We start from the raw sequence: 17,333 nt of genomic DNA, 5'->3' as shown, positions 1-17,333 counted from the left end.
AGAATCTCTGGCCTGCCATATTTTCTTACTCATTCTATGTGCTGGTGTCAAAAAAAAAAAAAAAAAAAGACTATAATGAAATCACTGAAACCTCAGCATTAGGTAGTGGACCTCAGAAACACCTGAAGATTGTCACTACGCTCAGTATTAGTTATCTGTTGCTGCATAACATGTTGCCCTAGAATTTAGGACCTTAACACAACTAATATTCATCTCATGGATTCTGTGAATCAAGAATCTAGGAGCCATTTAGCTGGGTATTTCTGAGTCAAAGTTTCTTCTAATGTTTCAGTCAAAATGTCAGCCAGGTCTTTATCATCTGAAGGCATATCTGAGGCTGGAAGATGCGCTGTCTAAATGTCTTGCTCATATCGCCCATTAGTTGTTGGTATCAGTCTTCGCCAGTCGTTGGTAGGAGGCTTTGGTTTTTCCTTACCTGGACCTCATTCTCCATAGGGCTGCTTGAGCATCCTGTCTGTCTAGAAGCTGACTTTCCCAGAGTGAATGATCAAAGAGAGATCAATAGGGAAGTCTCAGTGTCTTTTATAACTTGTCTCAGAATCATATACCATCACTTCTACCATATTATTTGTGAAAAGGGTCACTAAATCTAGCTCACTCTCAAGGGGAGGGGGGGTAAGCTCTACTTCCTCAAGATAGGAGTATGAGAGAATCTGTGGACATAATTAAAAATCGTCATATTCTCCCAAACCAAACCCAACAGAGATAGTAATAAATAAGCAGATAAGATGTAAATGGAGGTGAGAGGGAAAATATTTTCGTTAGGAGGTATTTTAAAAAGGAAACAATATCTGAGAGTCTCAGTTGGAGAAAAAGGGAATTTGGCAGTAAAGAAATGCTATAAATTTGTCTGGACAGTATAGTGATTTGTACAAATTGTAAATTAAAAGAAAACAGAAAACAAATTGGCAAAAGTAAGGCTGGGAATTGATAATCACCTTTCCATAATAGCTAATTATTTGTCTATTCGAAACTAGCTATTGATCACTTACCAGGATATTTGAAACCCTAAAGTGTAATGTTGAATGATTATATACAAAAAAACGAGAGTTTCTTTGCCATGTAACTTTTACAATTACAATAATACTTTTTAAACATATATAATTTAAATTTAACTCTCTAAGCACAGCTTTTTAAGTAATGTGTTGTAATAGGCAGATTATATCACTTAAAATTTCAAAATTTGTTATCTGTGTGTAAAAAATGCCAACGTATCTTGGCAGCTATAAAATTATTATGGCTCTATTCAGTCTCTGTTTTCTATTTGTTCTTTTAAGGTCATTAGAGATATTTATTTAAAAAACTTCCATGTCAATGGTAGTGACTGAAGTTGTTTAAGAATAGTTGAAACTCTTTTATAATTAATTTTAAAACACTGAATGATACTGTTGTGATAGGTTAAACATATGGGCTGAGTGCAGCTATCTGCAGCATGAGATTTTTGTCCTTGACTGCCTATTGATAGCAATTCTGGAAAAACTAGATATGTCATTGAGCTCTGGTATCTTGAGAAACTGTGAAGTGGCAGATACATATTTGGAATCAATATGAAGGGTAAATTGCCATAATTTGAGTGGACACTTTCAAGTACTATGAAGTAAGAACATGTTGTGAACCACTGTGTAGCTGGCATTTGGGGACCTTCTGTTTAATAGATTGTGACAGTCAAAGTTGGCAATTCGCAGTGATAAAATTGTTGTGACTGGCTTAAGCATGATTTTGTGTGTGTGTGTGTGTACCAGATTTTATGATGTAAATCTATGATTAAATGGGGAATATAAGCTGGAAACCTGCATATTTATTACTAGGGAGAAAATTTAGGAAGACAGGTTTTGTTTCACTTATAAGCTTAGATGCTTTTGTTCAGTGTCTTGTCCAGATGCAGTGAATGAGATGGATTGGAAGTCTACGGGAGCTGTGTGAGAGGAACTCCAGCACCTGAGACATTTGGCAGCAACAGAGTATTCTGGACAGTCACAGTGTGTGATGAACACTGTATTAGGGGCTGTGCTAAGTGTGCTTCTTTGAAGTTTCAGCCAAAAGAATAGTCATTCACCACTGAGCTTCTTTTTTATGAAATACATTAGAATCTCCCCTTTTATTCTGGGAAAGCCAAATTTTAAGGTACTGTGTCTATTTCAATTTCTGCTCTTAGTTTGATGACTCTGTAATTTTAGAATCACAGGCTTTATTTTTCTGGCATAAGGGTAAGTGTCTCTGTAGCTTGGTAAACTCATCAATCTAGCTGTTGAAATATATTTGTGTTTTCTGGGGGAACTAAGATGATTGTTGATTCAAAAAGTGGGTTACTATCTGATTTGTAGTAAAGATGAACCCTAGAACTTACCTTATCATGATTATTAATTTTATCTAGACATATTTCCATTATAAATGTAGTCATAAGTGTGGTTGGTGGAAATATATATGGTTTGACTATTTAAATATTATGTATCAACCAAACTCATTAATTTGAATATTTCTATTTTTATAGATTTATATTTAGTAGATTTAATTTAATATATTGAATATTTATATTTGTAAACCTGGGAAGAGTTATAGGACATTTATGTGCCAGTGTTTTAAGTGTAAAATTTCTTGACATTTTAAAATGGGGCTGATAATAAATTATAAATGTTCTTCATTTTGACTTATTCAGTAAGTATTTAAGGATGCCAGCTCTTTACCAGGCATTATTCTAGGCACTGAGGTTATAAATATGAATAAGACCCAATTTCTGTGCTCAAAGAATTCATGAACTAATTAGGAGATATAAAATGTAAAATATATGGTATTTCCATAGATCTAAGATACTGAGTATATCAGTGATTTAGTAACACTTTTAGTTGCAAGTGACAGAAAATTTATCCTGAACAGAGTAAAGGTAAAGGGGACTGCAGTCACATGAAGGAGCATCCTGATTTCAAAAATATGAAGTTTTTTTTTAGTCTCAGAAGAGATAAGATCATCACAGTTTATAATGATCATATAATACTTGGGGAAAGTTCAAGCTTTGAAGGTAATGGTAAAGAGGAAGTGAAGTGATTCATGGTGCCTGGAGTTATCCAAAAGGCTTCACAGAGGAAGAAATGCCTCCATGGGACTATGAAAGCGAAAAGAGAAAGGGAGTTTGGTAGCCAACAAAGGTCTTGGTGATGATAAAGGGAAGATGGTAAACTGGATTGTGGTAAACTGAATTGTGCACATGCAGGAAGAGAACCCTGCATGTTCACAATACAGTTTAATAAGATGTATTGGGAGCTGCAAGAGGCTTGCTGTGTGTAGCGTAAGGTGTGAGAGGAGAGGCAACAGTCCTAAGAATGGAGACTGGGCGCAGTGACACACACCTGTAATTCCAGCACTTTGAGAGGCTGAAGCGGGCAGATCACAAGGTCAGGAGTTCGAGACCAGCCTGGCCAATATGGTGAAACACCGTCTCTACTAAAAATACAAAAATTAGCCAGGCATAGTGGCTCATACCTGTAGTCCCAGCTACTCTGGAGACTGAGGCAGGAGAATCACTTGAACCCGGGAAGTGGAGGTTGCAGTAAGCCAAGATTGTGCCACTATGCTCCAGCCTGGGCTACAAGGTCTTTAAAAAAAAATATGCGTGGGCCAGGACAAGAACAGCCTCATACATCATACAAAGCAGATTGAACTCTACCCTCTGTGTCAGTGGTTTCCAAACTGTTTTTTATCCATTAATTTGATGGGTAACACTAGAATTTTAAATAAAAGGGAAAAAATTGGAAGCATAGTGTATCACATGTTATAAACCTTCCTTTTTCATGAAATCTTGTTTCAGTTAAAATACATGGTTATGTGTCACTGGGCCATGAGATAAAACACATTTTATGTTAAAGAAAGTTTGGAAACCTCTATTTAGGTGCAGAGTTCCACTCAAATAAATTTAGGGAAAAAGCACCCTGTGATCAGATGGTTGGTAAGGAAGATTGACACTCGTAACAAATAATGCATGGAGTTGATTGAAGGAGGTAATATTGCAGGCATGAGAGGCAGGTTAGGAAGGTTTTGTGTGTGCAAGAGACTAGGAGTCATGCTGAATTTGGTGTGTTTCTGAGGTTCTGATGGAGCTATTTGTAATAGGTTGTGGCTTATTACAAATGTATAGGGATGGACATCAGCTCTGAGGTCTCAGCTAGAGGTAAACAACTCAGTCATTACTTGCACATCCAGTCTTGGGTGTGCATGGCTTTGCCAAAGACAGGTCTGGACAGTGTTCCGTGAGAAGAAATAGAAGGTGTAGACCCCATTGGAAACTCATATATGTACAACAGTGGCTTTCGGCCTCATTGTGCTAGCCTTCCCCCAGGATTCCACAAGAAGTTGTGGAGACTTCATTTGTTAATATAATAATATAGTACCCCATGAAGGGCCCATCTGAAAAAGACTCCTGAGACTGCCTTGATTGAACCAACATGTGTGAGGATTACATTGCCCACAATGTACGTGCCTCACTTCCGTTATTAGGATATGACACAGAATTCTGAGAAAATGCAGATCCATAAATATAATACTTACTTGCTTTAAAAAACAATGATAATATAGTATGTTATATATTAGTTATTTCCTGAAATTAGCAGGTTCAAGTTCAAGATCATTGACAAATTCAAGGTCATCATCCAATTTCTTAAAATCCTCAGCTGGGTGTGGTGTCTCATGCCTGTATTCCTGTAATCCCAGTACTTTGGCCAAGGTGGGCAGATCGCTTGAGCTCAGGAGTTCGAGACCCACCTGGGCAACATGGTGAAACCCCGTCTCTACTAAAAGCACAAAAATTAGCTGGGAATGGTGGCACATGCCTGTAGTCCAAGGTACTTGGGAGAATCACCTGAGCCTGGGAGGTGGAGGTTGCAGTGAGCTGAGATCATGTCACTGCACTCCAGCCTGGGCAACAAAGCAAGACCCTGTCTCCAAAAAAAAAAAAAACCAAACAAAACCCACAAAATCCTCTTCAAGGATCTACCAACAGCATAGCTGCTGTCCCCGCTTTCCTTCTCTGGCAGCATTTCGAGTTTCACCCCATGTTCTCTGCATCTCAGCCCAGTTGCTCCTTTCCTGCTCCACATGTCTCCCCATATACATTTATTCTGGTCCTTTTCACTCTGCTCTAACCCTCTGCCATTACACTGTCAGTCACTCCATCGCCTACCCTTTTTTAGTCTTTCCCTTCAGTCCTCAGGTCTGAAGGTACCCTGACTGCTGTTGAGAGATCTGTCAGCTCAGCCCTGAGAACCTGACCCGTTGCTTGGCTGATGGACGTTTTCCTTGCTTCATCTGTGGTGTCGGCTGTGGCTCTCAAGTCACAAGCTTGCCTGGGGCAGAGCTCAAGAGCAGCAGCCATTGATTCACCCTTAACTACTGGCTTGTTTTTAAAAGCACTACCTTTTCAATAATATTCTTAAGATAGATAAGTTGTTAGTGTAATGTTTATTAAGATTAGATGAAAGTGGCTGAGATCATGCTTTAGAAAGAGGACTGTGAGACATTTAGAACATAGCGAAAGGAAGACCTGCTCCCATCCTCACTGACCACATTTTGCTAGAACCTGGCTGCTTAGGCATCTCCCCTGTGTGAGCACCACCATTCCATCTTGCTTTGTAGAAGTCACCACAGAAGCTTCCTTTTTACCTTCACACATAATTTATGTCACTAAGAATAATAACTCAGGTGGACATGAAGTCTGTGGTGATATTCAGGATGGTACCATCCTCCTCAATGAATAGCTCTTAGAAGGAGACAGAATGGGTTTCCTGACCCACCAAGCTAGGTTGACCCTCCCACTGCTCCTACCATTCTGAACACACAGGTAGAATGATCATCCCCTTGTGTTTGACACATGAGCTCAACCCTGAGATCCCACCAGCTCTCCATGCTCCTGCCATCACATCTTCCTCTTCAGCAGCAAATGGCCTGTATGGCTGACTCCATGAATAATACCTGATGCCACACCCCCAACTTCCCAGGTGGAACTGAACATTTCTCTGCCTCCTGCCTTTCTCTGCTTGTGCCCTTGTGATTGCATGTTCTGACTATGGCTCAGTGGTGCTGCTTCCCATCCTTGCATGATGTGCTCTATATGTTTCGCCAGATTCTATTTGCAAGCTATTGGTTGCAAGTATCAGGTTCCGGAAGCCTACTTGATTGATGTTTCTACCTTCATAGCCACTTACCCAAGGTGTACATCATTCTTGGATGGTTGACTCAGTGGAAAGTCTTAAGCTAGTCAGAGGATTTCTGAAAAGCAGCTATCTTGAGTTGAAATAAAGGAGTATCATTTCAAATATCACATAGAGAAATGCTCCTAATGCAAAGCCCATTTTATTTATGTTACATGCTCTTGTAAGCAATTATTATCAGTTTTACTTTAATCATTCATATATTAGCTCAACAAATATTTTAACTAGATTCTGTATATTACATGCTGAGCTAGCTGTGGGAAATTGAACATAGACCAAGACAGACTGAGTTTCTGCCTTAATTGTATGTAGTTTTGACAACTATTATTATATTGTTTATATTATGATGAGTGATAACTTCAGATTTCTCTTTATAAAGTAAGAAGTGAGGATGAATATATTTTTAGATGTGCAGAGCACGTCTGAGCAAGAATGATGTGATGCCTGTTTCTTTTGGTAGCAACATACTAGTTACAAGTAGAGAAGTGTGGTTTTGGTGATGAGAGTGATTACACAAATGAGGTGCTCAATACGGTTGTTCATGATGCTAATTTGTACTAATCACACATTCTTTGTACCCTAATATGCATAAAAAGGTGTTTATGCTCATTCTTCAGTTATACATAGTAGGAGTCTTTAAAACATCACCTATTTAGTAGAAGATTTTAAAAATAAAATATATCAAAATATGTAAATTTCAAAAACATTGAATGGCTCATATTTACATATATATTTAAATAACAGTACTTGAGATGTTCTAATGCCCTATTTCACTATTCACTTGGGTGTAAGGTGATGGCAAATTATGAAAGTAATGCCTAATGATAGAAGTAAAGTCAAAAGCAAAAGTAATTCTATTTTGCTAACATTTGTGTTTTAGAACATAGGGTCAAGAACAGGGAGGCGGGTATTCTCTGGAAGAAATGGAAGTCATTTCTTTGATCTACATGAGAGAAGGAAAGAAGGCTAAGTGTAGCCTTATTCAGGGTTTGCTGGTTTGTTTGGTGTGAGGGAGTAGGAAGTCAAGGTAGTTAACATCGGAGTCCCTGGCATTAAGTCAGTGGCTGAAGGGAAAAGAAGAAAGTGAGAGAAGACTTATAAATGTTTCTAGCTACTCTAAGTAAAAGATAAAACGGGACCTTCCTGAAGTGAAGGAACAGGAGGGGAAACAAGATTTGACAAGCAACGTTTAGAAGTCATCAATCTTTACATTCCCTGACTGACAACACAGTGTGGTTGGCCAGAGAGCTCAGCTGCCCAGATGTCAGCAGCATGGAAGAGTCATAGGTAGACTTCAGGTTGAAAAGTTTGCAGGCAAGGTTGACTTTCCTCATCCCACGTCTGTTCCACTCACAGTCTTGACATCTTGGCTGATGACCGGTCACTCAGGCCAGGCCCTTGGACTCACCTGGACTCCTCTCTCCATGGCTCACATCCACATAGAATCTTTCAGGAGTCCCACCAGTTCTCCCTTCAAATTATTCTGGTAATCTGACTGCTTCTCAAGACCTCTCCTGCCTGGATTCAGCTGCTGATGGAAAATTACATCAGAGAGTTGCCTATTGGGTATAGACTGGGGCCATCAGTAGAACTTTCTGCAGTAATGGAGATCTTCCACTTTTCACCATTCAATACTGTACCCACTGGCCATCTCTAGCTATTGAGCACTTGAAATATGAATAGTTGAATTGACTTAATTGACTTTTTAGTTTTTTTTTTTTTTTTTTTTTTGAGATGGGGTCTCGCTCTGTTGCCCAGGCTAGAGTGCAGTGGTATGATCTCGGCTCACTGCAAACTCCACCTCCTGGGTTCAAGTGATTCTCTTGCCTCAGCCTCCTGAGTAGCTAGGACTACAGCGTGTGCTACCACACCCAGCTAATTTTTGTATTTTTAGTAGTGACGGAGTTTTACCATGTTGGTCAGGCTGGTCTTGAACTCCTGACTTCATGATCTACCTGCCTCAGCCTCCCAAAGTGCTGGGATTACAGGTGTGAGCCACAGCACCTGGCCTTAATGTTATTTTAATTAAAATGTAGATAGTCATATATGGCTAGGGGCTGCTGTAGTGCAAGTCTAACTGATGAAATACCTAGCTCCCACAGCATACTTGGAGTTTGGAAATGCTGGAATTTGAAGCATGTGACTTCAGAGCATGAGGGCCCTAGGACTCCAAGAGTGACAGAATGAAAGGAGAATTGGAAGGATAACAGGTCATGGCCCACAGAGAAGGGAGGGAAACTAAGAAGGAGAAAAACCCATATCATAGCCAAAGGAACTTACTGCTAAATTGGAGAGGAGGAGACCACCAAGTAAGAAAGACACAAGAATGCTGAGTGTGTCACTTAATTGGATGGTTGTCTGGCACAGACATCGTCAGTTATTCTGTTGAAGATGGCCATGTTTTGATGTGTAAGTCATCAGTTGCTGTAGAGAAGTGACTAAAGAAAGAACAAGTTCAAATATTAAGAATTTGTGTGTGTGTGTGTGTTTGTGTGTATGATGGATGTCAATAAAACATGACATTTCGTATTGTCCCTGCATTGATGGCAAGAGAGTTTGGCCTTCCAAAATGCAGATAAGATTCTAGCATGTTGCCAAGTGTAATGTAAATTTATTGAGACTCCTATTTGGGAAAGAAAAGTTTAGACTATTCATTTGGACATCTTAACATCTTATTATCTATGGTTATAAAAGTTCAAATTGAAAAGAAGGCTCAACATGCAGGGCCTACCTGCTTTTGCTATTATTGTCATGCCAGCCAATCTTTCTGAATTTCTTATTGCATCATTTATGGAAGTGGTAATATTATGGATGTTTAAGGTACCGTTTTGTTCTCTAGGTTTATTTCATTCAATGGGGTACCTCCTTCTGTAAGCTTTGCTTTATCCCATTGTGTGGATTTCAAGCAAGGGTGGGACATATGCCTCCTCCTGAGACCTGTGATTCATTTTAGATGAAGGTGTTACTGAGAGATGTTTTGCCCTGCTCCTGTCAGTTCCCAAGATGCCACATCCAGCCCCTAGGGGAATGAAGGGAAAGAAAGGTGAGAACAATTGAACCCTTCTGGTATTGGTCAGCTTATGCTGTCATAACACAATACTACAGACTAAATGGCTTAAACAGCAGAAATTTATCTTCTCATATTTCTGGAGACCAAAAGTCCAAGATCAAGGAGCCACGAGGCCGCCTCTCTTCTTGACTGTGACAGTACTTTCTCATTATGTCTTCGTACGACCTTTGTTTATGTGTATGCAAAGGGGGAGCGAGACCTCTGATGTCTCTTGCTCTTCTTCTTTTTTTTGTTTTTGAGGTGGAGTCTTACTCTGTTGCCCAGGCTGGAGTGTAGCAGTGTAATCTCAGCTCACTGAAACCTCCGCCACCCGGGTTCAAGCGATTCTCCTGCCTCAGCATCCCAGTAGCTGGGATTACAGGCACTTGCCACCATGACAGGCTAATTAATTAATTAATTAGTTTTTTTTAGTAGAGACAGAGTTTCACTATCTTGGCCAGGCTGGTCTTGAACTCCTGACCTCATGATCCACCACCTTGGCCTCCCAAAGTGCTGGGATTACCGGCATGAGCCACCACACCTGGCCCCTTACTCTTCTTATAAGCACACCAAGTTCTGTTGTATTAGGGCCCCACCGCTCTGTGACCTCATTTAACCTTAACCACCTCCCTAAAGGCTCCGTCTCCAATACAGTCACATGAGGGGTTAAGGCTTCAGCATATGAATTTGGGGAACACGGTTCTGTCCGTAACACTGTTCATGCAGGTATGGGCATAGAGCAGTGTGACTTGTACCCTGAAACTGCTAGTATTGTTGTTTTATCGTTTTCTGGACATAGGACTTGTTGGTACCAAGTTCTGCTAGAAGAACCCACCTGAAATTTAGGGCTGTTCTTCCCTCACTGCTGTCTCTTTTTCTCATGTGGAAGATGGGTCTGTCTAAAATGCAGCTGGGGTATTTGCAGATTATAATTCTATGATGTATAGGAACACTTCTTACATGGTAACCATTTCAAGGGTGGCAAGAAGTGCTGTACAGGATGACTAAATCTGTGGGAAATGTGCACTGTATTCGTAGTTGAATAAAAACAAAGTCAAAGAGGTGCATTTTTCTATATCAGGTTGGCAAAAGCCTGAGAGGGTAATGGAGATCAGTGTGGTTAACATTGTGGTGAGGTGACATTCTCATGATCTTTCCAGTGCACGGGTAGGCTAGACCAGCCTGACAGCAGGACTTTGGCTAACAAAAGGCTGAAAAATACGCAGATCCCTTGTTTTATCAGTTCTACTGCTTGGAACCCATCTATTGAACATTTCATAGATGTAAAATGGAGTAAAAATATCACATATAAAAAACAGGTAGATAACTTTCGACATAAACAGATTATTGAATACTAAGTATTCATTATAATTAAACTGTAGATAAATGTTTGTTGATATAAGAAATTGTTCATGAGATGTTGCTGAGCAAAATATAAAAATAAAAAACCTTGCATTAGTACCTCATTATGTAAAAATCATTGTACAGAATAAGTTATATCAGAAATAATAAATTACCAAAATCCCCGTCAAAGTAATTTTACTTATCTGGGATGGCAGAATTGCTGGTGGTTGCTCTTCCTTTGTTCTTGCTTTTTGCTTTTTATTTCTCTGTACTTTCCAGATTTACTGGATTTAGCACAGATTAAATATTGTTTTTTAGTATATTGGCTGTGATTAAGACTAAAGTATTTGGGCAAATAACTGCAAAGTGGGAAGCTTAACACTACTTATACTTACCCTAAGGCTATCGGGGATTGATTGGGGCAGGTTTTTTGCAGGTTTCCTCTCTCTCTTCTGTGTGCCCTGATATGAGAAGACTGTGATTGGAGGGTGACTGTCTTTTCTTCCAGATAGAGTGAGGACCAATAGTTAAATTTTGATTTAAAAAATCATGAATCATGGAAATGATTCAGAGTCATTTGCATTCAGGAATAGAGGTTGCCTTAGGTAGCAATAGCTCTGTATGGTGGAATAAGCCTTGAAGATTCCACTTCTCTTTCTGTTATTGCTGTAAGGAGAAAGGAGGTAGATAAACAGGCCTAATTATTCTCCATACTGTGTGGGTCACACTTGTCAAGTGCCCAGGGAGAAACCTTGATTCAGTGCCTATTAAATCCCATATTTTTTATGACAGGTCACTGTTATACTTTTAAAGAGTTTCATTTTATAAAAATTAGTTTGTAGAGTAGCATTTAGGAGGCAGTACAGGTTACGGGAAATAGGCTGACACATCAAAGGACATTGAAATAGGAATTAAAAGGCAGAAAGCCTGAGTTCTGGGCCCACTTACATGACTTAATAACTTTGGGCCTTTAAACAATTTCTTTGTCAAAAATAGGTTGATAATAATACTGATTCAGAGCCTGAATTAACGTGGGCCCAATAAAATTTAAAGAAAACAACAAATTGTAATTTAAAATAGGTAAGACTCCCCTTTTCTCGGCATGAGGTGCTCCTTGTGTATGAGTCCATTCTCATGCTGCTAATACAGACATACTCAAAACTGGGTAATTTATAGAGAAAAAGAGATTTAATGGACTCACAGTTCTGTATGGCTGGGGAAGCCTCATGATCATAGCGGAAGGTGAAGGAAGAGCAAAGGCATGTCTTACATGGTGGCAGGCAGGAGAGCATGTGCAGGGGAACTGCCCTTCCTAAGACCATCAGGTCTCATGAGAGTTACTCACTACCACGAGAACAGCACAGGCAAAATCTGCCCCCATGATTTAATTATCTCCCACCTGGTTCCTCTCACTACAGGTGGGGGTTATGGGAGCTACAATTCAAGATGAGATTGGGGGAGCAGTGCATAGCCAAACCATATCATCTTGCGTAGAGTCCCCTGTGAACCCATGGACATTGGTAGAAGTGGTGATACAAGGTCATGGTGGCTCTCTGGGGGATCAGAGGTGACTGCACACAAGAGCTGCGTTGTCCTTCCTTCTCACTTTCTGCTCTCTTCTCCCATCTCTCAAACCTTTCCTAGATGGAAGTTCATAGGTTCCACCCTTTTACTTGGGCACATTTGCTGAACTGCTTATTTACATTCTAAGTGATTAAGAGACTTGATCAAATAAGAAAACCATATGAGAAAGCATGTCGAATACATAACTATACTTTATTATGTTCTTCCTAACCCATCACCATAATTATGCAAATGTCTTTCTTTCATCCTGTTGGTATTCATCACCTTCAATACTTTAAACTTTTTAGCTATGGTTGCATTTTGCCAAATCATATTGAATCTGATCCTTACTCTTTTCTCAAATTCTACTTTGTTGATATTATTTCCCCAAAACTTCTCACATATTCTGTTTGTAACAGATCTACTTTTCCAGTGCTGTTCCAATTCCCATCGGTGATATTACTATAATTACCTCATAAAATTTAAACAATTCAAAAATTAAATGGAATGTTCAATAAGAAATTTGGATGACTGCTTTTTTTTTGTCATATATTTTAAGTAAAATTCTATAATGGGGCCTTTTTAGGTTTGCCTGTCTCTAAATTATTAACTAGACATAGCTAAAAGCATAGGGCAAAGGCTACTGTGGAAATAAACATCTCTTAATGTAAAACCCAGGATGCTTAGATATGGCATAATAGAAAGTATCTTTTAACATTTACACAACTCTGTTTCCTGGAGGGATATGTAATATAATAGCTTTAGGCAAGAAAATAATTTCTATTTACTCTCAGTCTTTAATTGAGATGGGGGTTTTGTAATGCCTTGGTAAATATCACCCTCAGTTAACTATTGCTTTCTCTGTTGATCATTGCTAGATGATATATATACCAAATACTTCAGTCCCCTTTTTAGTTCATTTGAGCTACTATAACAAAATACCATAAATTGGGTCCTTGTAAATAGCAGAAATTTATTTCTTGCAATTCTGGAGCTCGGAAGCCCAAGATTAAGTCCTGGCAGATTTAATGTCTGGTGAGGGCCAATTTTCTGGTTTATAGATGATGCCTTATTGCTGTGCCCTCACATACTGGGAGGATTGAGAAGTTTCTCTCAGGCCTCTTTCATAAGGACTCACCCTATTTATGGGGGCTCCACCCTCTTGACCTCATCCCCTCTTAAAGGTCCCACCTCCTGCTACCATCACCCTGGGTATTAGTATCTCAGCATATTTCTGAGACATCAATATTCAGACCACAGCAATCTCATTTATTTGTGCAGGAAAGATAGGAACAATTCTGAGAATCTTGTTTTTAACCTGTACTTATGCATCCACTTATGCACTGGGTCTAATGTTATTTGAATTTCTGCTTTCTTTCATAAATGAACTCAGACAAAATCAACTGTGGCAAATGGCCTTGCCAGTTTTTGTCTTCTGTCTGTCACAGACTAGGAACTCAGTAAATATTTGTGGAGTAGATTAGTTATTGACTGTATTTCATAATACCAGCTAAGCTTCTTATGTTAATTCAGGTATCTCTTTAATTATTGGTAAATTATTAATCATGGCTTCTGTATGATTTTCTTACAAAGGGGAATGTCTGATAGATTTTCTTTTGAGTTGGAAATACACTGTTTTAGGAAAAACCCTCGAACTTTATTTTTTCTTATACTCTCACACAACAGCAATCATCAACACAGAAGAAGACTTCTGTGACCAAATGTGTGGGTTTTTCCCCCTGACACAACAAGCAGCAGACACAGCTGGGTGTCCTCTAATTCAGTTCTGGCACTCTCTACTACACTGTCTACTCTCAGATAGTGTCAGAGCCTACAGGTTGAGGGCTCAGTCCCCAAGACTGTCCCATCCCCCCGGACACCAACTGCAAGCCCAGGCCTCAGAACTTCTGACCAACAGGGTTCAAGGTAGGGTTCCCATAGTTCCTGGGTTGGATTCTATTAATTTGCTAGGGCAGCTCAGAGAACTCAGGATGCACTTAGGTTTACAGGTTTATTTCAGAGGATATCACAAAGGATACAGATGAAGATATGTGTAGGGCGAGTTAGGGGGAATGGGCACAGAGCTTCCAAGCCCTCCCAATGTGCCACCCTCTCCAGGAACCTCCACGTGGTCAGCTCTCCAGAAGCTCTACAAACCCAGGCCTCTGGGGTTTTAAGGAGGCTTCTTGACATCAGCATTCTTTTCCCCAGGGTGTGGGGGCAGGACTCTCTGTGGAATGAGGGTCTTATGACCTACAATCAGAAAGGAGGCAGGGAGGATTAGAGTCCTGCCTTGGAGCAGGTAAAAGGTGGTCAGAGGAAGGCCAGAGAGATTGTTTTCAGAGGCCTGAGATTCAGAGATTGCTTTCCTGAGGCCAGACACACTCAACACCATCACAAGACTGTAATAGGGTCTATAAGAGATACAAGCCAGGAACCAGGAAGGAAACATATAATAACAACGCATGTACCAATAGGCAGGTAATACATTTGCCTAAAATAGTCATAAATTTGTAGTTGGACTCGCTTCTTAGACTCATTACTTCTTTATTGCCTTACTCTTATAATCTCTCCTTTAATTTCTCATCATTTCTCCATTTATCTCAAAGACAAAGCACAAGGTGTGAGTGTGAAGTGGAATTTAGTTGGGGTTGATAAAAGGATAAAACATTCTATTTCTTGTACTGTTACTTTGCTTTACTTGTATCGCTCCCCTTCTATAATGATGTTATGTTCTCTCTCAGCAGCTCATAGTTTTACTTTTTTTTCAGTGTGTATCCTTAAAGCGATCTGATAGTTGTGCCTGTTTTGTGTCAATATCTGATTGTATTGATCCTGTCCTCTTGCCTTGCAGGAGCTATGCCTGTCCCAGACCAGCCTTCATCAGCCTCAGAGAAGACAAGTTCCCTGAGCCCTGGCTTAAACACCTCCAACGGGGATGGATCTGAAACAGAAACCACCTCTGCCATCCTCGCCTCAGTCAAAGAACAGGTAGAAACATTCCATTTTTGTGACATGTGTTTCAGGACATTTTAAAGATTGTTTTTCTAGATGAACTTTAAAGATTATATTGAAAGAAACTCATAATTTTCTAGCACAGTGTTGGTATTTATTATATAAATAATACTATAATGGGATTAAAATTCCTTTTGACTCCCATGTTTTAGTCAGCCTTTCTTGAAAAAATATTTTATTGCGGAAAAAAAAAAAAACAACTTTACAATCAAAATTTCCTGTGGGTGAAGTTTCAGGAGATTCATTGATGGGTCTGACATTTAATGCTATTAAATGTACAAAGTGGGGCCAGGCGCGGTGGCTCACGCCTGTAATCCCAGCACTTTGGGAGGCCGAGGCAGGTGGATCACGAGGTCAAGAGATCGAGACCATCCAGGTCAATGTGGTGAAATGTCATCTCTACTAAAAATACAAAAAATTAGCTGGGCATGGTGGTGCATGCCTGTAATCCCAGCTACTCGGGAGGCTGAGGCAGGAGAATTGCCTGAACCCAGGAGGTGGAGGTTGTGGTGAGCTGAGATCGCGCCATTGCACTCCAGCCTGGGTAACAAGAATGAAACTCCGTCTCAAAAAAAAAAAAAAAAAAAAAAAAAATGTACAAAGTGAAATAATTAGTCTTAGAAAATATAAAATCTAATAAAAAGTTAAAATATATCCAGGAGGTTAAAAGTTATTATGTATGACAGTAATTGAATATCACCAAGGTCAAGGCAAATTGTTTTTTCCAGTGTTTTCTGAGATGGACCTAGAAGGATGCAGTCTAAAACTTTTCCTCTCAAACAAATGAAATTCTGAACGATTCTGCCTTCAACATTACTTTGCCAAAAAATACACAGTAAATAAAATGTGAACCTTAGATTTAAAATATCACTTTATTAAGGTCATGTTTCTTGTAAATAAAAAAGTAGTAAATAATTAAAGAAAGTTGGACGATCAAGATTCTTTCATTTACTGATTCTTCTAAACATGTGCTAGAAAATATATCAGTTGTTTTTTATATTAACTAAGAAAGCCTGCTACGTTTGGGTTATGTGATTTGTTGCTGCTGAATTAGCAACTTACCTGACTCCAGGAACGTCTCAGCGAGCAAAAGCCTAAAATGGGAGCAATTAAGAATAGTAACTCTATTCAAAAAGAAGAAGGGCTCTAGAGGAAACTGATTCTGTTTTATGAGTGGAAACTGATTTAGGTAAGAGTGGGAAACCACCTAAACCATCATCCCACTGACCGAAAGGATCAATGATGCTATCAGTCAAAAGTGTGCCATCTGGTCAGGAAGTGTGTAGCTAAGTAGGTACTCAAGGGAGAGTTGAATAGATTGAGTGGAGAGTCTAGTTTGTAAAAATAGGAAGCAGGGGATTGGGTTGAGCTTTAGTCTGTACTCCTTGATTGGTTTGCTTTCCAAAGCTTACTCTTGAGATTGTTTTCTGATTACGTTTAACGGGAAATGGAAAAAGGGACCACAAAGGGTGTTAATACCACACCCCATCCTCAGGATCCTATCTTGTTATAGTGGGGTTATGTCATGCTTTCTTATTCAGGTGTGATCTGAAAGTCTTGCTAGGCTGCTAACTTCTGAGTAGTAAGAAAATTTAAAGCAGAAAGAATAAATGTAACAAAAAAATGACAAGACCTGTCTACTGAAAATTATTTTATCACAAAGACATAAAGTAATTCATAATGAATGAAAAGGCATGACATGGCCCTCTGTTGAAAAGCTTAGTATCATCACAATATTACTGTCTCCCAAATTAGGATATAAAATTTAGGTAAGTGTAATCAGAATCCTGTGGCTGGCTGGTTGTTTCTTTGGCAAACTGGATCAAACTATTTTAAAGACCAATGGAAGTATAAAATATGAGAATGCAAGGAAAGTATAATGAAGTGTTGATAAAATTAATATATGAAGACTTCCTAATGTTGGTGAGAAAAAGAGAAATGAAAGAATAGAAAACTAGGCCAAGAAAATAAACAGAAGAAAGATGAAAGCAAGTAATGAATGTTCAGAAATGTCCTCTCTAATGTACCAATTGGGGACATACAATTTTAACTGAAAATAAGACTTATTTTTAATATACTAGGTAGACAACTGTTGAAAAGTAGTTTATATTGTATGCTAAGTAAGAGTTAAGGTTTGGGGAAAT

At 39.2% G+C, this 17,333-nt stretch overlaps 1 protein-coding gene across 7 annotated transcripts in view; it reads left to right on the top strand.

Moving 5' to 3' along the window:
- CTNND2 (catenin delta 2) overlaps window positions 1–17,333 on the top strand; it is a 935,473-nt gene that overhangs the window by 158,546 nt on the left and 759,594 nt on the right. For 6 of the 7 annotated variants that reach the window (XM_021675376.2, XM_064375868.1, XM_064375870.1 and 3 more), the window contains exon 2: window positions 15,029–15,165. In XM_021675376.2, the coding sequence (XP_021531051.2) occupies window positions 15,029–15,165 (137 nt within the window). Of the gene's footprint in view, window positions 1–15,028; window positions 15,166–17,333 lie in introns of those variants that run through there. The other variant, XM_064375872.1, reaches the window with a different exon arrangement.

Source organism: Aotus nancymaae, unplaced genomic scaffold (genome assembly GCF_030222135.1).
Source record: "Aotus nancymaae isolate 86718 unplaced genomic scaffold, 86718_ANA_hifiasm-v0.15.2.pri h1tg000014l, whole genome shotgun sequence".
Classification (NCBI taxonomy): domain Eukaryota; kingdom Metazoa; phylum Chordata; class Mammalia; order Primates; family Aotidae; genus Aotus; species Aotus nancymaae.
The sequence above is the reverse complement of the archived record's forward strand: the minus strand, read 5'-3'. Positions and strand labels throughout refer to the sequence as shown.